The 24,584-nt window shown below is 46.5% G+C and overlaps 1 protein-coding gene across 1 annotated transcript in view; it reads left to right on the top strand.

Annotated features, from left to right (window-relative positions):
* The window catches only part of sox5 (SRY-box transcription factor 5), an 84,588-nt gene extending 60,454 nt beyond the window's left edge, over positions 1-24,134 (top strand). The window contains exons 6-11 of the mRNA XM_079494732.1: positions 6,890-7,082; positions 11,950-12,122; positions 15,660-15,762; positions 16,390-16,563; positions 18,214-18,430; positions 20,465-24,134. Coding sequence (XP_079350858.1) covers positions 6,890-7,082; positions 11,950-12,122; positions 15,660-15,762; positions 16,390-16,563; positions 18,214-18,430; positions 20,465-20,765 — 1,161 coding nt within the window. The 3' untranslated portion in view covers positions 20,766-24,134. The remainder of the gene's footprint in view (positions 1-6,889; positions 7,083-11,949; positions 12,123-15,659; positions 15,763-16,389; positions 16,564-18,213; positions 18,431-20,464) is intronic.
* The last annotated feature ends 450 nt before the right edge of the window (positions 24,135-24,584 follow it).

The following is a 24,584-nucleotide window of genomic DNA, read 5'->3' as shown; positions in this document are numbered from 1 at the left end:
GGTTATCATAGTGGGGTCCATGGGACCGTCTGCTGCAGTGGTTATCATAGTGGGGTCCAGGGACCGTCTGCTGCAGTGGTTATCATAGTGGGGTCCAGGGACCCTCTGCTGCAGTGGTTATCATAGTGGGGTCCACTGTCCAGGGACCCTCTGCTGCAGTGGTTATAATAGTGGGGTCCAGCCGTCCAGGGACCCTCTGGGTTCCTTTTTAAGGTAGACCACACCAATGCAACTCATTGCAACTCAATGAGTTGCATTGGTGTGGTTTACCTTAAAAGGTTTTGTCCCAACCCGACTCTTTGATGTGGTTTGGGCTTTACAGGTCTGTAACTATTGAGAGTGTATAAGAGAGTTGTATTGAGTGTCTCTCTCTCTCTCTCTCCATTCAACCCCACCCTCACACACAGTGGAGTCTCTCTCTCTCTCTCTCTCTCTCTCTCTCCATTCAACCCCACCCTCACACACAGTGCAGTCTCTCTCTCTCTCTCTCTCTCTCTCTCCCCATTCGATCCCACCCTCACACACAGTGCAGTCTCTCTCTCTCTCTCTCTCCCCATTCGATCCCACCCTCACACACAGTGCAGTCTCTCTCTCTATCTCTCTCTCTCTCTCTCTCTCTCTCTCTCTTCCCATTCGATCCCACCCTCACACACAGTGCAGTCTCTCTTTTTATCTCTCTCTCTCTCTCTCTCTCTCTCTCTCTCTCTTCCCATTCGATCCCACCCTCACACACAGTCCAGTCTCTCTCTCTCTCTCTCTCTCTCTCAGTGTCTCTCTCTCTTCCCGGGGACTCTCAGGGCCACACAGCAGATTAAGGCCAGTTGTATTTGACCTCAGTGGTTCACCCCAGAGCTCACACCACTGCTTCCCTCGTCCATCACCCCGCCCCTCGCCCTCCCTTCACGTCCCCTCCTTCTCTTCCCAGTAAAGCCCAGCCCACCCGCCCCATGACACACGTCCTATTACCATATATATGGAGCTGGGCTGTCAGGCGACCAGCACGGCCCGTGCCACTGACCGGAATGTCCCCCATGTCCCCCCCCCCAACGCGGTGGGAGTGGACCTGCACTGCCCCCGACAGGCCCTGCCGCTCAGCCACCATGTCTGACTGACCATGATAACTCCAACCCCCCTGCAAGAGTAGTGGGGAGGTACTACAGGAGTTGTTCAAAGTGTTTCCCCATAGCTTTTTCTTTCTTTCTGATGGGCCAAATTACGCCATGTAGCAGCCAAGTCTATGGACTTTTAATGTTTGTTTAGGGCAGTAAAGGACGACGTACGACGTCATCCGCCTCTCAGTTTGTTCTTGATGTAGGCTGACACTGCCGTCCATCTCTGTCAATCACCCCACCACCCAGCCCATGTTCTGTTTCTCTCATTTACTTATTTTTGTGTTGCACTGGATTGCTCTCTCTCTCTCACACACTGCCCCCCCTCTCTCTCTGCCTCTCTGCCTCTCTCTCTCTCTCTGGGGTGAGTGACATGCATATTTCAGTGTGTGTGCTCCCACTGTGGCCTCTCTGAGGTCTCTGGTCATTTAGAGACGTGCTGCCTACCTCTGCTCACAGCTGTTTGGACTGAGGCACACATCGCTTAAGTGCTTTACCCCGGGGTGACACACACACACACACACACACACACACACACACACACACACACACACACACACACACACACACACACACACACACACACACACACACACACACACACACACACACACACACACACACATCCACTCAGGTGTAGAACATGATCATACAGAGCACTCACACGCTTACGCAAAAACAAATCACAGCTTTCACTTATACACAAGGGTGGATCTTATAGGCAGGCATGCATACACACCCATACGATTATGCACCATATGTCACCCTTGGACTTGCATGCGACCATGAAATAAAACACAGGCGCGCACACGCACACGCGCACACACACGCGTGCACACTCACACGCACACACACACATAGTGTTTTGAACCGTCATATCTTGTGATAAGAAGAATGTGACTTTCACATGTCAATTCACACAGGTGAAATACAACGCGCGCACACGCACACGCACACACACACACACACAGTTATTTGATCCGTCAAATCTTGTGATAAGAATGTCAATTCACACAGGTGAAATACCACACACACAGCATGCTTTCTAGTTGCAAAGCTGGAGAGGGTTTGCAGAGACGATGTCGTCAGCCAGTTGAGATACAAAAGGGATTGTATTAATTTAACATCGCAAGTCTTTCAGAGGCTTTAGTGGTCTATCTCTCTCTATCTCTCTTTCTCTCTCCCCCACCCTCTCAAAGTCACACACACCCGCAGTGTCAAGAGATTTAGAGCTTGTTGAACAATACCGCACACACACATACACACACACACACACACACACACACACACACACACACACACACACACACACACACACACACACACACACACACACACACACACACACACACACACACACTCTCTCTCTCTCAGACACTCAGACAGACTAAACTGGGTCCAAGCCTCTCAGCTCTACTGTCTAAACTAATTCCTCCATACTGGAATTATACACGTTGGCCAACTTCCCACCGTAGGATTTGGCTTGGCGTGCAGATATAGAGGACCCCCCCCCCCCCCCGCCCCCCATCCAGCCGTACAAGAGGAGCAGGCATTATCTATTTGTGATAAATATTCAAACCCTTCTCACAGCCAAAGCCCACCATAATATGGGTCATGATTGTACATTGTGAGCGCAGAGAAGATCCTCGCTCCGTTCCCCAACACCCCTTCTCTCTTCCTCTTCTTCTCGGGGGGCCATTGTCTCTGTGAAGGCATCTTTGGGGGGTCCCCGTCTATCTAGAAAGACCCCCCTAATGAAGGACAATCCGGTTAGGCCTCGTCTGTCGCGCGCATACGCGCACACGCGCATGCACGCACGCACACACACACACACACACTGTGACACACACACATATGTAGGGGCTTAATTGGAAGGGCTTAATTGAGTTGTGAGGGGCTCACAAGGCTTAGTATGATTCAAGATGAGCAAATCAGGAAAAGTCTGCCTTAATGAGTGGATATACCACACACAGACACACGCACACGCACGCACACGCACACACACACACACACACACACACACTTACTTCCTGGCTTTCCTTTGATCCCAGTGTATGTCAGATTCCACTCCGGCTAAACAGCAATTAGACTAATGATTAGACCTACTGTTCTATGTGACGTCGTTCTATTCTATGGGAAGGACGGATGTTTGGATAGTTAATTTAACCCTCTCAGAGTTACAAATGTGTGTGTGTGTGTGTGTGTGTGTGTGTGTGTGTGTGTGTGTGTGTGTGTGTGTGTGTGTGTGTGTGTGTGTGTGTGTGTGAACTTTTATGAATGAACCCCCTCAGGAGCAATTAGCATGTTATTGTGTGGCAAGCACTCATATGCAGAGCAATCATAAGGCTGTTATTAGTACTGCTGGGATTGGTTAAAAAGTATTTCATAATAATAAATTATAACTATTATTATTATTACCCCTATTATTAATAATAATATTTATTATTATTATAATTTGTATCACTACATTTGCAGCAGATACACAAAATGCGTCCTGTGCATTTACCCATCCTAAATATTCAGAGCAGAGGATGCTATTAATACACCACCAGATGAGCGGTGTCTTCTTGCTCAGGGACACTTTGACACACAGACCGGGCTGACCGGGTTGGCCAACCAGGGACCCATTCTTCCCATTTCACCTACAATAGCACATACAGTGGAACAACAGGAACAGATTTAGTCGGAGAAGTCGAGTCTGAAGAGGTGGGGTTTGAGAGCGGTTTTAACACTAATTATGCCACGTCTTTAGAATCAAAACCACGGGGTGCCTTGGACGTGTATAGGCGTCTTTAGGTCTTTTTTTATTGATATTAAAAAAAAAAAAAATGTTTCTTTTTTGCCTCTCCTACTGCAGTGTACTCCTTGTGTTTCGCGCATGCACACTGCCGTTCACTTCCTTGTTTACGGCTCCATTAGAATGGCTCGCAACTCCTAATCTAGCCAACTCTCCATGGTTTTGACCAGAAGGACAATGTTCTGTCTTCATTTCTGACTTCTGACTTCAGCATGCGTCTTGTTTGGAATGTTAACGCTTTCTAGAGAGACTTTAGCGTGACCAGCGTGAGGTAAGAACGGAGGGGCTTTTCAGAGTCAAATCGGCCATATCTACAGAGAGAGGGGCAGCAATGGTTGATGGAAGGGAGTTCCACATACAGAGAGAGGGGCAGCGACTGTTGATGGAAGTGAGTTCCACATACAGAGAGAGGGGCAGCGACGGTTGATGGAAGTGAGTTCCACATACAGAGAGAAGGGCAGCGACGGTTGATGGAAGTGAGTTCCACATACAGAGAGAAGGGCAGCGACGGTTGATGGAAGTGAGTTCCACATACAGAGAGAGGGGCAGCGACGGTTTATGGAAGTGAGTTCCACATACAGAGAGAGAGGCAGCGACGGTTGATGGAAGTGAGTTCCACATACAGAGAGAGGGGCAGCGACGGTTGATGGAAGTGAGTTCCACATACAGAGAGAGGGGCAGCGACGGTTGATGGAAGTGAGTTCCACATACAGCTGCTGTGATGTGGGTTGATGGAAGTGAGTTCCACATACAGAGAGAGAGGCAGCGACGGTTGATGGAAGTGAGTTCCACATACAGAGAGAGGGGCAGCGACGGTTGATGGAAGTGAGTTCCACATACAGCTGCTGTGATGTGGGTTGATGGAAGTGAGTTCCACATACAGAGAGAGGGGCAGCGACGGTTGATGGAAGTGAGTTCCACATACAGAGAGAGGGGCAGCGACGGTTGATGGAAGTGAGTTCCACATACAGCTGCTGTGATGTGGGTTGATGGAAGTGAGTTCCACATACAGAGAGAGAGGCAGCGACGGTTGATGGAAGTGAGTTCCACATACAGAGAGAGGGGCAGCGACAGTTGATGGAAGTGAGTTCCACATACAGCTGCTGTGATGTGGGTTGATGGAAGTGAGTTCCACATACAGCTGCTGTGATGTGGGTTGATGGAAGTGAGTTCCACATACAGAGAGAGAGGCAGCGACGGTTGATGGAAGTGAGTTCCACATACAGAGAGAGGGGCAGCGACAGTTGATGGAAGTGAGTTCCACATACAGCTGCTGTGATGTGGGTTGATGGAAGTGAGTTCCACATACAGAGAGAGGGGCAGCGACGGTTGATGGAAGTGAGTTCCACATACAGCTGCTGTGATGTGGGTTGATGGAAGTGAGTTCCACATACAGAGAGAGGGGCAGCGACTGTCACCCCAGGTTCAATATACCGGGCATTTCTATATAGGTTGGCATCCTCAGAGCTGAGGGAGCAGAAAGTTGGTCAGAGAGGTTGAGGGCCTTGTACAGTAGGTGTTGAGTAGTATATTTAAATGTATATTATATAACTGTAATTATTATGGTCATCAGTCATGCCTATGTTGCACAATAACATGGATTGAGGACATTTTAAATCTCTTTTATGGGAATGCCATTGTGGGTAAGCATACATTTAACGAAAGGCAGATCTACAAGCTCACGACGCATTTTGATTGGCTGTTGCGGTCGGTCCAATGCCCCATGTTGTGTCGGCCTGTTAATTGCCAGTGTTTTAATTACACAAAGTGCTCCGTGTGCATCTGGCCCCTCTGTGAACTAATTCCTTGTTCTTGTCATGTGACCACCCCAACCGCTCCCGTGATTGGATTTGGTCATCAGTGGGGGGGATGTTTCCATGGCGATTAACGTGATAACAGCGGACGATGGCGGTGTCGTGCAGTGGTCCACATGGTGATTCGCTTAGGACACGTGACAGCAAACGACCCTGCCCGGCAATGTACACAGAAAACTATAATCCTGACTCGAAAAGTATTTTTTAACCATAAAAACTGCTCTTGTGAGGAGAAGGAAGATCATCCTTGCAATGCCTATGTCTCAAATTCTACTAAACCATAGCTCACAAGCACACACACACACACACACACACACACACACACACACACACACACACACACACACACACACACACACACACACACACACACACACACACGGCCCGTCTGCATCCATTGCTGCTGTCTGTCATTAGCTGACGATGTTGCTGGGCATTAAAATCTTCTGATTACGCGGTTCCTTTTGATGGATTATGGAACATGGTACAGGAAATATACAGAAAGCCTATTGTCGATGACATTAACATAGACACAAGTCAACCTTTCACAAGAGCTATTGACTGAGCAGTGTGTGCGTGTGCGTGTGTGTGTGTGTGTGTGCATTGCGCGTGCGTGTGTGCGTACAGTAAGTGTAGCATTCTCGACTCCATGACCATGAAGTAAAGTGGCTCCTATACAGGAAATATTTCCAAGACGTCCCTCGACCTCCTGTTGAAGTGTCTGCTTGTAGCCACGCCGACTGACCTCGTTGTTTGAAGCATGCCGCGGATCAGGCTTGCGCTCGCGTGCATGTATGTATCTTTTGGAATGTGCATGACCTTCACTGTGGAGTGTGCACATGCATGCATGTGTGTGAAACGCCACGTCCTTGGGGGGGTGGGCCCCCCCGCCATCCTTTGCTTTGTAGCACCGGTTGTGGATGTCATCCCCCCCCCCCCCCCCCCCTCTGTTTTTCATTGCTTGCCGCCGAGCGGTTTGGAGTCATTGCGTGGTGGCATGTGTCGCACGTGGTTTGCCGTGGATCGCTGCGCATGAGGGCGGCGGTCCGTTTGATTTTTCCCAGTCAAAGCATTGGGACTGGTTCTCGGGGGTCCGAGTGGGGGGCGGGTGGTGTCCAAATTCCCCGGTGGTCACGGCAGGGGGACCTGTGCTGTTTTGGTTTTTGCAGGACAGTGAGGGTGCTCAGCCACTGAACCTGTCGGCCAAGACTAGGGCTCCCGAGAGCAAGTCACCCAACTCCCCTCCGACTTCCCCACAGGTCCCTGTCAGCTCGGCAGCCATGACCAAGCTGGGCCACTCCATGAAGTACAGCCCTGCCCCCTCCAGCATCGGAGGACCTCCCTCCAGAATGAGCTCTATAGGTATGTGGAACGACGAAGACACGCACGCACGCATGCACACACACATACACACACACGCACGCACACACACACACACAGACTTTCTTTCACTTTTAAAAGTTGTGAAAACACGTCACAAGCTTGTACATCGGCTTTTGTCAGTACTTTTGAGCAACAACATTTAACGAAATAGGGCATATCATAAAAAAACCCACATACACATATACAAGGTTTCTGGCCGACAGCAATGCTATGCACGTACATGCGCGTACATCTACACACACACACGCGCGCGCGCGCGCACACACGTACAAACACACATACACGCGCACACAGACACACACGCGTACACGTACACGCGCACACACACACACACACACACACAAACACACACGCACACACACGCAAAATAATACTTCAACTCTCTCAAAAGCAACAGGATACACTGTATTATCCACAGTTATTCACATGAACACAGAAGATGACACTTTTTGTGTAGTACACGTGTAAAAACAAAAGACGTGCACAGCACATGTGGCATTATGAGTCTTGTTGTTTGGGACGGCAACACTTATACTGCTCTGTTGGTGGTAATTACAAGAAGATGATTTTTATCCATAGGCGCCATTGTCAACATGGTGGCAACAATCATAGACAGACATGACAGGAATGAGTCACATTTTGAGAGAGAGAGAGAGAGAGAGATTAGCGCATTTCTTTTGCCTCCTGAGCAGGGAGTGGGGGTATAATAAAAGAAGGGAGTGTGTGTGTGTGACAGACAGGAGGTATCAGCGATGAGATTAGACAAGCCTCTTATATCTACCAGGAGACCCACCAACAACCGGCATTAATGACACAATGACACACACACACACTTTTATACAGTACACACTCTCGTGGAAAGACACGTACACACGCACGCACGCACACACACACAGACACACACACACAATCCCACCCCCTCCTCCTCCCATACAGTAGGCAGTTAGCCATTTTTCAGACTCCTTGGCTAATCTCAGTGTCTTTCAACAAATCGGAGGATTTAATATCAGATTAGCAACGTTGCGGCCCCAGATGTTTTTTGTTTTCCGAAAAGTGGATTAGGACGCATAAAGTTTGTGTGCGATCCTATTCTGTAGAACATGTGTTATGCATTTTGTGTATGTTTGGCGGGCGCCTTCGATTCCCATTTGTGTTGTAAGTTTCAAGGTTCCCATCATGTGCAAGTGCTGGCGTTACTCAGTCACTAGAATAGGAGTCCTAGTAGGACTCAAGGGTGTGTGTGTGTGTGTGTGTGTGCGTGCACATGCATGCATGTTGTTGCAGGGTGTTAAAGTTCTCTGCCACACACGCACACACTCGATGTATCATTCCCCCCTCATAAATCTATTTCTCTTCCTCCTATTATAGAGGGTATGCACGTGACATCATCATACCCGGACTTTATGCGTAAGTGGCATAAATCTACTTTCTGCATGGCCTCGACATCCCATACATCCAAACAGAAAAGTCCTATCTGATTGCATTAAATTACTAACCTGACTCCGCCAGATGGGGCAGCAGAGAGTACACTGGGTTCCCCCCTCCTGCTCCCATGTGGGAACTCTCAGGCAGACTTGATGCTCCGGCCACAAAACGGCCTGGCCAATCAGCGGCCTGAGAGTTCCCACATGGGAGCAGGAGGGGGGAACCCAGTGTACTCTCTGCTGCCCCATCTGGCGGAGTCAGGTTATTAAATTACATTAAACAACGTTAAACTCCACCACTGAATTTGGGTGAAACTGAATGTCCTTCACGGGACTACAAAAGTGGCATAACAGGTGGTACATTACATTACATTACATTACAGTCATTTAGCAGACGCTTTTATCCAAAGCGACTTACAATAAGTGTATTCAACATAGGTAGGGAACAAAAACTACTAATCACCAGAAGTCTTTAGTGCATTTTCTGCAAAAACAAGCAACCAAGAGTATACCTAGCGCTAAGGTAAAAGTGCAATATATCAGGTGGTAGTTGAGAAAACTGTCCTGAAAGCTTTCCACTTGTGACAAACTTGATGAAACATGTCAAAATAGAATCAAATAGCACAATAAATTAAGAATTCAGATTAAGAATCGGCACGTTGTCCCTTAATTGTCATCAGAGCACTGAGTTCTAGGCAACGATGACAGCCATTGCTGTGACACGCCACTTAACGGCACTGTAAGTTATATTTTATCTGATAAACAGAGTTTTGTTAAAAAGTTAATTCTGATAAGTGTCGTTGCTGAATAAAATATGTAGTCACATCTGTAATTAAAGGTATATTCAATTCAAATATCACTTATTTTTTCTTATTATTTGGATAATCCTCCCTACTATAAAGTGTGCTGACCATATAAGGAGTTCCTCCCTTTCCCCAGTGAGCCCCTGGGGTCAAAAAACCCTAGTTTCGGTTTGGGCTTTGGGTGGCAAAGCCTTCATCCAATCAGGATGAGAGGGGCCTTCCTCCAATCATGATCGAGTGGGGAAGGCCTTGGTGCACGTGCTGTTGGTCTGTTGTACTTCCCCCACTGTAGGGCGTGTGCATGTGCACATCTTGTTACCGGGGCGGACGGTTTTTTTTTTCCAAATCACCCAAATCACTGAATGCTGCTTTAAAGTGTTCTATATGATGACAGCTTTACATAGCGAACAGGATAAGGAAAGCAACCATCAAACAGAATAGACCCATGGCTTCAGACAGGGCAAATCCCAGGATGGCATAAGAGAAAAGCTGATGCTTCAGAGTTGGGTTCCTAGCATAGCCAATGACAAGGCTGCCGAACACTGTTCCAATTCCAGCACAGGATCCGGCCAGATACACCAAATGTCTGAACCTGCGGTTCCTCTCGTACTGAGCGGGATTACTATTGCAACACATCATCAGTAGGGTAAAACTAACCTGTCTCACGACGGTCTAAACCCAGCTCACGTTCCCTATTAGTGGGTGAACAATCCAACGCTTGGTGAATTCTGCTTCACAATGATCCTATCATTGTGAAGCAGAATCCTTCGATCCTTCGAGCCGACATCGAAGGATCAAAAAGCGACGTCGCTATGAACGCTTGGCCGCCACAAGCCAGTTATCTCTGACCTGTGGTAACATTTCTGCAGAGGGTATGCGCATGCATACCCTCTATACTCGCCACTCCATCCATCTACAGTAAGCCATCCACCAATCCCCCCACCCATCCATCCATCCATGCATCCATCATAAACTTGAGCTAAGAGGCTGTCAGTGCCTCTGACGTCTCAACAGTGTCAGACAGACTGCCTGGTATCCTGCCGGACACCTTGTTGTCCAGACGTCTAGTGTGCTTGACTGTATGGTTTTGTCTCCTCTGAGAATTGGCTGTCCTCTCCGAGGCTTTAGACAGCAGCATTCGGTACACATGTACGCACACCTATCTGGGTCACACTGACTTGTCTGCATCAACGAAGGGTAGAACGCCAAACATATACGCACGCACACAGTCTGTCACTGACACAAAAATACCTCGTACTCTCTCGATTGCTCTCTCTTTTGAGCTCCCTGAGTCAAATTGACTGCTAGCGTGTGGGTCTCTCTCCTCTCATATACCCTCTTTCAACCACCCCCGTTCCACCAAAGGCCCCCTCGCTCTCGCACAGCACAGATTTTGTGGGTTATGACTTCTGAAAGAGTTCAGGGCGCTGTCGTTACCAATCTGAAGCTGGTAATCTGGCCTGCCCGTGGCATTAGCGGCACGGATTAGCGCAGATAAAGAACCCCATAAGCCAGGAGCGGCTCTTTGTTAAGAGCTATCCCCAATTTATAAAGGGAGCCGGACACACACACATACGGAGACAACCACACACACACACACACACACACACACACACACACACACACACACACACACACACACACACACACACACACACACACACACACACAATTACAATTCAAAAGCACGTATATACACATTACACAGTCAACTCCACATGTTCATTTATCCATTTGTAACTCTGAGAGTGTGCTGAGGATTTGACTGTGTACGTACTGTATGCCGACACACACACACACACACACACACACACACACACACACACACACACACACACACACACACACACACACACACACACACACACACACACACACACACAGAGAGAGAGATCAGTGTGGAGCAAATGCCAGTGATGCTCCATCGACCATGAAGATGTGTAAATAATACAGATAATAGGCAGCGAGGAGATACAGGGGGATGTGAGCCGGGGGTCCGCGCTGCACCATGGGGGCACATGTTTTAGGGCAAATTAGCGGGACGTTTTAGCTATAATAAGAGTCATCTGTCTGCCTCTCTTCAAAGAACTGCATGAGCTTTCAAATGAAAAAGAAGAGAGGCGGAGAGGCTTTAGATGCGCACGCGTGTTTGAGGGGGTGTCAAATCATTTCAGATTGTATGGCTCAAAAGTGGATCTTTTAAAAGAATCAAATCAGATATTTTAAGGATTGGAAGTTTTATTTCCAGCGAGCGCCTGTTTAATTGTGGCTACCGACTGTGTGTGTGTGTGTGTGCGTGTGCGCGCGTGTGTGTGAGACAGACAGAGCGAGAGAAAGACATGGGAGACAGAAATATCAGAGAGGGACAGATACACAGAGAGGCACGTACGTCGCACACATACATAGAGAGAGACAAATGCAGACTTTACCTCACAGTACAGGAGTTTTAATCAGCCACGCACACGCACACACACACACACACACACACACACACACACACACACACACACACACACAATGTAAATCCTGCTGCATTTTATTTCACACTTGGTTTGAAGTGAACATTGATCCAAACCAAACCAAACCAACGGTATGTTGTCTCCGTGTCCGTCCCTGTAGACCTGCTGTCCTCTCTGTCCTCGGGCTCCTACCTGAACGACCACGAGGCGGTGAGCAAGGCGTTCGCCGAGGCGCGGCAGATGAAGGAGCAGCTGAAGAGAGAACAACAGGTCCTGGACGCCAAGGTGGCCGCGGTCAGCAACCTCAGCCTGAACAACGGATGCTCCGACAAGGTACAGACACACCTCCAACCATGACTCACAGCAGTGGCTCCCTAGGGGTCCTTTAGGGAGTTCCAGGGGGTCCCCAGCTAAATGATAGTTAGGAACCAAATGGACCCTTATGGGTCTGTAAATCAGAGAGTGTACAAATGGACCCAAATGGAACCAGGGTCCCAGACCATTAAATAGGGGTCCGTAAATTCAGGTCAAACTGGGTGTCCTATAGCCATAAAAATCTTCTCTTATGGGGGTCCTTGGCATGTATTTTCAAATGGGGTTCTGCAGGCTAATTAGTATCAATTTGGGGGTCCTTGACATGAAAAGGTTTGGGAACCACTGACTTACATTTACGTGATTTATGTTTTATGTTATTTAGGTGATCTTGATTTTGATTTATGTTTTATGTTATTTAGGTGATCTTGTGTGCGATTAGGGAGGCCTACGTTTAAAAAATAAAATTTGACAATAACTGTAATGGATCATAGTTAATGATCATTCTCTAATCAGATTACTGTACTTCAGAGTTAAGTGTTCCATTACTAGATTAACAATGACAAAATAACAGACTTTATTGTGTTGAAATATTGTAGTCCTAGTAACTAATTATGCTTAATTAATAAATTATAATTTTAACCTATTGTAATAATTTAGATAAAACCGTAGAATACAATAATTTCAACAGGGGAAAAAAGGAACCTTATTCTTCTTCAAATTACATTGATGAGAAAATACAGGAGCGGAAATGGAGGTCAAACTATTTTTTTTTAAAATGTCAACATCAATCTTTTTCTTTTTTTTTAAAGGATGGCTACAGACAATGCCAAACGTCTCAAATCCTACACAGATGCGCACATAATGGGCCTAAAAGTCACCCTGCGCTCCATGCTGTTATTGTCACCATGTGTTAATTTGTCTTGCCACACGCCATGCCTCAGCGCTCTATGTAGGAGGAGAATCACTGCACAATGTGCTCAGTGGAATGTGTTGAAACTAAACGGGGCTAGATAAGGTAAAAACCAGAGGCGCTTCAGAGGCAATGTGTCTGTGAGGCGTGCTGCAGGGCTGTGTGTGTGCGCGTGTGTGCGTGCGCCGTGCACGTGTGTGTGTGTGCGTGTGTGTGTGTGTAGCGGAGCGCAGCGTCGGGGAGACAGTAATGTGAAGTGACGGCCCCGGCTCCTCAGCAGCGTGGCTAAATTGTGGTTATTTGTTAAACACACTCGGAGTCAGCTAGCGTGCATGCGCACACACACAGACACTCTCTCACACGCGCACGCACACACACACACACACACACACACACACACACACACACACACACTGCAACAGCGCGCTTGAAGCATCTGCACCGGCGCTGACATTCAACAGCTCTTTCTCTTCCTCTGTATTTCTCTCCCGGAGTCTGACTGATTTCAGACCCACTGCACACAGTCAAATCCTCCGTGTTCATCTTCCTCTCGGAGCGTGTACAAATGTAACCAAACATTTGTGCACACCCAGAGACGGCGTGTAATAAGGCTCTTTAATGTGGATTCATGTTTTGTTATATAAGAAGGGTGAAATGACGGTGTTTACACAAAACCTTTATAGTGTCAGGTAGAGCATGGCATACATTACACAGGGGTTGATCTGAACTAAAGACACACTGGGGCTATAAACCTACTGGTGGTTTTTAAAAACATCATCTCCATATATATCCATATATATATATATCCATATATATATATATCCATATATATATATATCCAGTGTGCCGCGGGTTCGACTCCCGATCCAGACGGCCTTTGCTGCATGTCACCCCCCCCCCCCCATCTCTCTCCCCATTTCCTCTACATTTCCCCCATACCTCTACAAAAATAATAAAATAAAGGCGAAAGCCAAAAAAAAAAAGAAACATCATCTACACAGTGTGCACGTTACACTGATCTAGAGCAGTGATTCCCAGCCTGTGGGCCGCGAGGGTATTGCAAGTGGGCCCCCAAATAATTGGCAAAACAATAAGATAACAATAAAATAAAAAACCATACAAAATAAAATATTTGAAAAACAATCTTATTATTTTCTTTAGAACCTTGAAAAGTGAGTCGTCATTGTGAAACCAGTATATAATAGTTGATCTAAACCCTCTGCCCGTGGCGTTGTATTCCACGCACTGTGAAGCCGCTATTTAAGTCCTATGGTTCCAGATGCAGTGGCGCCATTTCAGACGGACTGAAAAGGATTATTTGTGTCACCACTTTGTGTCTTGGCTCTGTCGTCTGGCACTCAATCGCTCCATACCAAGGCTTAGTGTCGCACTATGCTGTCACCCTCTCTGTTCCTGCTGCCACCCCCCCCCCCCCCCATCCATCTTATAGATATAGATATAGTCTAATCGCTCTAATATTTTCTCAAAAGAATGTTTATTTTTTCCCCCCCATCCAACATCTGTAAATGCGATACGACACTCTGTCTTCATTCGATCTCTCAGCTGCCCTCCCCCCAAATCGCTTTACTGTTATTTACTCCAATTGAGGTAAAATGTGATCACCGCCCAGCGATTAGATTCCATCGGACTAAAAACTGGAGGAAATGCATTTCATTAGCGGCGCGGCATGCGGCTCCATCCAGCCGGCTATGGGGGGCGGGGGGAGGGGGGCCGGGGGGGTCGCGTGGAAATGGGAGAGAGCACTTTTTGGAAGGTTGTTTTTGAAAGACAACAGTGTTTTGGGAACCGTTCCTAATCGTATAATTAAAATGTAAAATGCCAGCTCTGGTGCAGTGGGGGAGTGTGTGTGTGTGTGTGTGTGTGTGTGTGTGTGTGCATAACGGCAGACGGTCTCTAGTACAGAGTGCGCCGGCTGCTAGCATTAAGCATGTAAATGCACAGTAAATCAGCCTTTTATTGGCTGTAATAAATACCCAGGGGGCCATGCGGCGTGGCCTCACTCTCGTCCCTCTGCACCGGGCTCCCTCGCTCTCTCACGCTCTAATGTGTCGACCCTCGGGGCTCGCGCCAAGAGAGGCGAGCCCGCAACACTCCACTCATGCAGGTGGCTGCCAGGAGCGCGCGCACACACACGCGCATACACCCCACACACACGCACACAGTCAACAGTCAAACATCCAAACATCAAACAGTGGTTGTAAATGACAACCTTACACATGCAAACACTCACATTTGGATGCGTGTGGCAAACGGCGCGCAGGCATCCAACGACGATACAACTGTTCAATAGAAAGGTTTCTGCCGACCGACATTCAGACAGGCTTTTAACTGTCCAACACAGCACTGAAACATGGTCCGGGGATCAATGGAATGTACTAGCATTGTCTCAATTCATAGATAGGAACAGACTATACACATCTCTTGACTACGTACTGTATGTGCTGTACATTGTAATGTAGAATTAGTTTTACCTTTCCATTGTGTTGCGCAGCCTGCAGGGACTTATTCATTAATTAATTCACTGATGGGCGTGTGTGTGTGTGTGTGTGTGTGTGTGTGTGTGTGTGTGTGTGTGTGTGTGTGTGTGTGTGTGTGTGTGTGTGCGTGTGCGTGTGTGGTTCCAGGACAAGGCAGCCTTGGAGAGTCTGAGCCAGCAACTAAAGCAACAGGCAGAGGACAAGTTTAGTCACGCCATGCTGGACTTCACCATGAGCGGAGACTCTGACGGTAGGAACACACGTAAGACACTGAGACATACAACAGTGAATATATGCGCACACGCTCGTATTTCATTGAATTTCTGTTTGCACCAAATGCACTCGTATTGACGGATTGCCGTTGTTCTTTTATGTAGCTAAATCAGTGAAGGTTCCAGGTGTGTGCGTGTTGGTATCTCCAGAGGTCCTCGCCATGCCCATTTTCCACAGACATACAAAATGAGTGGACAATAATATTATCAGAAACACATAAAGAGCTAGCCCTGAATCACCATAACAGGTCTGTAACTCTGAGGGGGTTCAGATGGAACCAATATGGACCCTTACAGGTCCATTTGGTTCCATTTGTACACTCTCACAGTTGTGAGAGTGTACAATAAAAATAAAACGTTTGACAACCACTAGTACTAGTGGACTCATAATATGCCTTAGAGTCGTAGTAAATGAGTGTCATACATATTCTAAAGAAAACCTGGAGACTTGACATTCATTAATTGGGTCTTATGCTCAAAATACGAACATTATGGTGTGTGCAAAAGAAGAAAAGAAATTGCCACGTCTTTGCCACGGACACATCTGTCCGCGTAGGGACATAATGATGATGACACCCTGCTCTCCTCTCCTCTCCTCTCAGCAGGCTCCCCCAGCGTGTCAGACTCCAGAATGTTCCGGGAGGCGCGGGGACGTGGCAACGCCGAGCCGCACATCAAGCGCCCCATGAACGCCTTCATGGTGTGGGCCAAGGACGAGAGGAGGAAGATCCTACAGGCCTTCCCCGACATGCACAACTCCAACATCAGCAAGATCCTCGGTGAGGAGGACACACGCACGCACACGCACGCACAACATGCACGCACACTTCCCCAGCTCTCTGCCCAGAGAAGGAGCGTGAAGCAGAAGAAGAGAGAACAGAGACATACGGAGTCACGGCGTGTCACTGCTCTGCCAGCTGTCCTCATGCAGACGTAAACAATACATGATCTCTCCCACTCAATGAAAATGATACGTGTGTGTGCGTGCGTGCGTGCGTGCGTGCGTGCGTGCGTGCGTGCGTGCGTGCGTGCGTGCGTGCGTGCGTGCGTATACACAGTATGTATGTGGGCCCTTTGTGTCAACACTTGTATACACATGCAAACACAAAATTTAACACAGACACACCCATACAGTATATATGCGTGCGCACACACACACACACACACACACACACACACACACACACACACACACACACACACACACACACACACACACACACACACACACACACACACACACACACACACACACACACAGGTTTCCTTACAAGCAGCTTGTTAATGAACAGCTGGGAAGAGTGTGTCTCTGACAATGATGATATAATTCATTATGCATTAAACAAGCAGTGAGAGGCCCGTCTGACATTTCTCAACCCCCCCTCCCCCTCCCCCGACCGCCGGGATCGCCCTTGACATTTTAAAGAGCTCCTAAGCGTTTTATAACACAGCGAAATCTGGTTTTAATAAGCCTCCGCGCGCTCGCTCTCTCTCTCTCTCTCTCTCGTTCCGTCTCTCTTCTGCTCTATCTCCTTGTGCCTGATTTATACTTAGCTGGGTACCATTTTCATGTGCCTAAAATAGCAGATCTATAAGCGCACAATGCTTCACAATGCAATGCGCTGTGAGCTTGTAGATTGGACATTTTTGCAGTGCGCAACTAAGTAACTAAGTATAAATCGAGTGTTACTGCTCGGTCTCTCTCTCTCTCTCTCTCTCTCTCTCTCTCTCTCTCTCGATTGTTAACAGAAGGATCTGGTAGCGGAGTGAAGAGAGGGAGTGAAGAGAGGGAGAGAGCACAGCCAAGCGCTGACAGCTTTTACCCATTAAACATACAGTAGTCAGTGTGTAAATTCAGAGCAGATATGAAGCGCATGTGGGAAGGCGTGCATGCACGCACACACATACACACACACAAAAAGACCAGATTTGATTTCAACACGTAGATTTCACAGGGCTGTAGCTAAACGGAGGGAGGTAAAGAAAGAGAGCCATGGCAGCAGGTTAAGTGGCATCCTCATTAAGTTTAGACGGATGCCTGTCATCCGTTTTCTTCTCTTCATTAACCCCCCTCTATCTCTCTCTCTCTCTTATTAGTATGAGCGGGACTCAATCAAGCCCTCCGTCAGACAGACAGATTATGATCTCTGTTTGTGTTTGTGTTTTAAACTTTTGTGTAACTGGACTGCCCACACTGTAAACATCAATGTGTGTGTGTGCGCGCACACGCGCATGTGTATATGTGTGATTATGCGTCTTGTGCCTGCGCTTGCCCACACCCTGTAAACATCGATGCACGTGTGTGGGTGTGTGCACACTGTGCACCACGCGTACTGGTTTACTTGTGCCTCGGTGACTGCATGCACTAACCTTATCCTTTCTCTCTACGCTATTCTTTCTCCACGTGCATCATCCGTCCATCCGCCCAGGCTCCCGCTGGAAGTCCATGACCAACCTGGAGAAGCAGCCATACTATGAGGAGCAGGCTCGCCTCAGCAAGCAGCACCTGGAGAAGTACCCGGACTACAAGTACAAGCCACGGCCCAAACGCACCTGCCTAGTGGACGGCAAGAAGCTGCGCATCGGCGAGTACAAGGCCATCATGAGGTCCCGCAGGCAGGAGATGAGGCAGTACTTCAGCGTGGGGTAAGGGACCAGTCGAAATTTAGGAAAAGGGGGCCTGGAGGAAAATTATCAATTTTAGTCAGAGGTAGGGTGAGCTAATTGTATTTCAAGTCCAAGGGAGGGTAATTCAATTTTGATAATAAAATAGTCTGGGTTTTTATATATACATGTTTTACTACAGCTTTTCTGAATTCAGTCGAACATTGGCTAATGATACCCCTCCGTTGCTTCACTTGGTACTTCCCAACGCTGGCTACAGTTTGTCATTGTTCCTCCTATATGTCAATCATTGTGATTTGGCCAATCACAATGATTGACATATAGGAGGAACAATGAAGTGGTTTTTAGGCATAATTTACTGAGGTATATGTCATGTTAGGGGAGGGTGCTTCATTTTTGTTTAATCACTTAAAGGAGGGGACTGGATTTAAAATTTCATTCAGAGGGAGGGTGATGGTATTTTATATCAGGGCACATACATTTCCTCCAGGGGTACCCCTACTTAAATTTCGACCTGTCCCTAAGCAAGACGCTTGAAACAGCTCTCGTAGTTTCAGGAATGTATTCGGGAATACATCATTTTGAGAAGGTACTGTGTACAGTATCTCAAGGTGTAGGCAAATTCATTTGTGTTCTTAATTGACCTATAGCTAAGCATATATTTTTCCAGTGCATATAGGAGGCCTTGTTGACGGATTTGGAAGAGATTTTGAAGGTCTGGTTCCAAAAATGAACCAGTATTTAATGTGTAAAATCCATGATATTTACATGAGCCCGGCTGGAAAGTGTCCAAGTGGGAGTGTCTTAAGTGGGAGAGGACGGGGCTTAGCTAAAGGTGAATTGTCTGGGGTAAATTATTGGAAACTAATTGAACATTGTTCTCTGTGAATCCTTGTGTTTTGATTCTGCGATATAGAAAAACCTAAAACTAAGCATAGTAAAACTAAAAATAGTGTTAATTTAACTGAGAGTGTACAAATGGAGGGTTTAGGTCCATTTTACTGAGTGAAAACGTGTAGCCTAAATGGGATTGTGTGTTGCATGCTGGCACAGCACAGGCTGCTTGACAACACTCGGTTTGGGCAAGGAAACATTATGTCAATCAGTTGAGGAAATCAGTTACTTTAACATGTCATCGGTTACAATGGGACATTGGCAATTGTTTCATAGTTTAATTTGTGCTTTAAAAACGTTACTGATTATTTTAGGATTGCAACTATTGATTCATTCTATCAATTTATTTTCAGACTAATCAAATAATCGATTAAGCACTTAAGCTTTATAGTTACGCACAATGGTGTTGTCTGTTGTGCAAGTATAGTGAAAGTTACACATCTACAACTGGGTCAAAGATGCCACGTGTTGTGAACTGTTTTTGAGACTGTTCGCTTAGATAATGACAAAAATAGCGGTTGATTATTCATTGATTATTTTATTAACATATTGATTATCAATTATATTGTATAATTGATTAAATCGATTAGTTTGACTTGCTAACTGTTCCTACTACTACTACTAGTCTTTTATTTTAAGCAAAATGGCCTAAAGCTAATGTGGCTACAGTGTGTTTTATCAGAAGTGTTAATATTGTAACCGCGATGTAGCAACGATTTAGTACTGAGCCACTAACTTTGACGTTCTGTTCAAACACCTCAATTCAGAGAAAAAGGGTTTTAAGATCACGATAACAATGGCAGTGGACGGGGGCAATCATTTCATTGACGGAGCACAGCGGAGCAGAGCCAGAGTAATCTAGCAAGAGAGTGGCGACACTATAGCATTGACAATGGAATGCGGAAGTGCTCATTCTATCTCAATGGGATAGTTCCAATGTTTGTAACTATAGCCCATAGCACCCCGCTTTGTGGCGAGATCAAAGCGTGTCGCCATTCTCTTACTACATTACTCTGAGCAGAGCGTTACCTAGCGACAGCGATGCTGCTAGACGGTGGATATCACCATTCTGAATCAATAAAAACCTAAAAGCACGTGAAACACGTCAATGACAGTAAAGGTGTTCTAATGTGGAGTGTATGTGTGTGTGTGTGTGTACAGGCAGCAGAGCCAGATGCCCCTATCCTCAGCAGGTGTAGTGTACCCAGGTGGGCACCTGTCCATGGCGGGCATGCCCTCTCCCCAGATGCCCTCGGAGCACTCTAGCATGTCCAGCAGCCCCGAGCCCAACGCCAACATCCACCAGAGCCCCTACCTGACCGCCCTGAAGGTTGAGGAGCCACGCATCATCAAACAGGAGGACCTACGGCTCGAAAGCAATGGTGACCCGTACGACGACTTCGACTACGAGGACGAAGAGGCTGACTACACGAGCGACAATGACAACCGTATCAACCAGTAAGGCGACGCAGAAGGGTCGTTCGTTCCCCGCTTTCAAGCCAATCACAGCTGGTGAACCCCCCCTCCCCGAGTCCACAAAAACCCCAAGCAACCAATCAGGAAACAATAAACTTCTCTTTTGCCAATCACACTGAATTCCATTCTCACTATGGCCCCACCCCTCCAATTTCTCCCTACCAACCAGGACTCTTAGCAGAGCCAAACCCCTCTCCCACTGGAGTCCTGACACCAGCATTTGACCAATCAAACCAAGCACAGGACCTGTCACTCACACTGACTGTTACACAAACTGGAGTCTGGGAGGAACTGAAGGAAACGACAAAGCTAGCTCTGAAGCTGAACGCTGAATACTGTACTGCTGACACAGAGTTACTGTAGAGCGAGTATACCCTGACACAGAGTGCAGTCAACGACCACGAGTAAGCTACAGAACACGGAGAAGAAGCGTGAATCCCACACACAAAAACAGTGACGTAACCTTTAGAGCTGTTTGTTAGACAAGCAGACATTTTGAAACAAACAAAAATGAAACTGAAAAATCGGACCTGTCAAGAGGCTGAATCGATGACACTTTACGATGGCGGACCTGTTTGTTTATTATCGAAAGACACTTTTAAAGATACAGCTTTGTTTTTTGTTCTCGGTTCTATAATGTTCTCACTCAGGTACACGGTGCCAATAAGTGGCTTGTGAATGTGAATTGTTTTTTTTTTTTGGTTTGGTTTTTTGTTTCGTGCTACAAGTTTGAATAATAATAGAAAAAGAGACTTTTTTTCACACCCTTTCATTGTAAAGCGCCCGAGAGACATTAGACATGTCTATATTTTGAACGTTGAACAGCCTTTGTTTCACCTCACAATGTACATTTTGCTGTGTTTCTTGTGACACCCACCCAACCCCCCCCACCCCCCCCACCCCTTAGAATACAACGGGCCGGTCAAGACTGAAACCTCTGTGTCAGACAGCGAGGACCGGCCCTGCAAGAGATTTAGGGGGGGGAACGTTGAGTTTCTCATGCCATGGAGCAGCACGGTGTAATGAGACAATCCTCTCTAAACCCCACTCACAACCCTTCCCAATGCCAGATTTATACTCGCTTGTGTGTCACACACCCCAAACAGCGGGTCTACACGTGCACAACGGGTCGCGGTGCGATACATTGTGAGCCTGTAGAATGAGTGTAAACCACCCACAGCGGTCCTCTGTGTCTGTCTATTGGCTCTTTTCGACCATGAAGGGTAACCCAAAACCTTCCTGAACCTGTGAAGTTTTGTGATGGTTTCCATTATAACCAGAACCACCCCTAACGGGGGAATTATGTCTTAAAAGAAAAAGCTAATAATAATAATAATAATAATAATAAAAAAGATAAAATAGACGATCTAGCCAAGCTTGTAGATCTGCTATTTTCACTATTCTTGACAAATTCTGAGTTCTGGGTTCCCAGAACTCAGGGTTAGATTATGTCCTGAGAACCTTGTCTGAAACCGAGTCGTAGCAAACAAACCCAGAACCTATATATGAAATACGTTTCACGGCACAGCGAGGTCAGCAGAGTTCTAGCAGTCGAAAAGAGCCTAATACCTTATCTGAACCCCCCCGCTTTCATCTGAACGTCACGGCGAGGTCGTGCGAGGAAGACCGCCGGGTCTTTCGTGATGACGAGGGCTTTTAAATGTACACACGAAAGACATGTAAAGAGAGACATTAGATTGCTCTTACTACTGCCCTGGGTTCCGATATTTCACACACGTGTACAGTATGCGCACGTACGCGCTCACGTGCACATGTACCGCTCATATGCACGCGGTGGAGACATTGGCAGAGCTCCCCACACACACTCACATATCACACACACACTTGCATATATCGCTGCCATTCTGTCACCCAGCGTCGTCTGCTCCCTCCAATCAAATGTCGTTCTGCTGTGCCCCCCCCCCTCCTCCTCCTCCCTCCCCAAGTGGGCAGAGCTGAGGTGAATTCAGCCAGTCAGTGTTTTCTGTTTGTATTTGAAAGTGTAAGTGTATTTTATTTGTATTCCTCTCTTCAAACTGCCTCTAGTCTAATAATATTATTAACAATAATCATAAGGATTGTCAGCCTTTCCTAAGTTTAGTAAGTTATGTACAGTATAATTTATTTTTTATTTTACCTCGTTATCCGTTTTTTTTAACGACCATACGAAACTACAGCGGTCGCTGAAACAATTAAACTTTATTTAGCTGTTAGATATTTAGATCTTTGAAGAAGAAGAAAAAAAAACTAATTTTACCTTCCTTTGTTTTCAAACGATTCTGTTCCTCTTCTTATTTGTTTGATTTGTTTTATTTTCTGAGTTTTGCTTTGATCCTATGAATGGGCGGCTGGGCGGCCTTAGGACCGTGAGCAGTGCTGTCAAGTGAAGGAGACGGCACCTCTCACGCACTCCATGCACCCCACGCCTCCCATTATGAAGACTTAACCCCGCCCCCGTAATGTCCAAACCCATTTCTTAAAAAAAAGCACTCAAACTCTGCGCAGTCAGAGCAAGAAAGAAAGAAGAACGTGATTTTATTTTAAATCATTACTATTATTATTATTATTATTATTATTATTAGTAATGTTTATAATGTATAATGTGAAGGTTTTCTGCTTTTATTTTTCTTTCTTTTATTTTGGAAAAGACGGAAGAAGAGTGGGACAGTCGTATCGCTCGAGGAATCTGTTTTCTGTGAACAAAGAGCCCCGCTCCCGTTTACTCGCCTGGCCGTCTCACTCACGCACCGTGAAACATTATTGGCTAGGATCCACGCACGCACACACACACAACACATCATGCATGTACATACACCCACACACAGGCACGCGCGTGTGCACACACACACACACACACACACACACACTCTTCAAGCACACAGACACGCTTCAAATGAAGAGATTATCATGACAACCAAACAATCCTATGCTGTCCTTTCTTATGTTTAATTAAAAAAAAATCTACATAAAATATATTCATTAGAAGTATTCTAGTTTAGGCAATCCTGTATATACATTTTGTTTTGTGATATATGAACATAATTACTTTTTTTCTTTTTTTTAATATATAAATATATATATACTAGAAAAACAGTGTTTACGGAGCTCCGTCCCTGGATGTTCCACTGCGTGTGGATGTGAGACGACCAGGTTCCATCTTAAAGGGACGTTCACACCTGGCACTATAACTATACAAATATAGTTTTAAGAGATCTATAACTGATTGATTGATTGAATAATTGAATACTTTATTAACAAGATTAGTAACAGTACAGATAGTACAGTCAAAAGTTATGCTAAAAGAATAATACAAAAAAGCCCCAAGGGCTTTGTTTCAGTAAGACTGAATACAGTAAAAGTTACAGTGACTGATATAGTTGCAGTTAACGCTATAGTTGTAGTGCTTACTGTGAATGGCCCTTAAAGCTCGAGTTACACTTCATTGCACGCCAGTGTCAGCCACCCGAAATAGTAGATCTACTAAGTTGTGAGCTTGTAGACGCTGCTATTTTCAAATCGCCGACACCCGGCATGCAAGAGAGTATAAATCAGGCCGTAGTGACTCCTAGATGAGGAGCTCTTTGCTTTGTTTTAGCTCCACACTGTGTTTCTAGGAGCCATGAGCCTTGCTCAGGTCCCCACGCTCACAATCACGCTCTGCTATAGATAGATGTCGTTCGCTACTCTCGCCCATATCCACACCACAGAGTCTTAATTGGCCCCGGGTCCCTCCCTGCCACATGCACAGTAACATCCAGAGTATTACGTTAACGGGCCCTATAGAACCATGGCCAAGTGTGTGGTT

Source organism: Electrona antarctica, assembly GCF_951216825.1.
Source record: "Electrona antarctica genome assembly, chromosome: 23".
NCBI lineage: Eukaryota > Metazoa > Chordata > Actinopteri > Myctophiformes > Myctophidae > Electrona > Electrona antarctica.
This window is presented reverse-complemented; position numbering and strand designations above follow the sequence as displayed.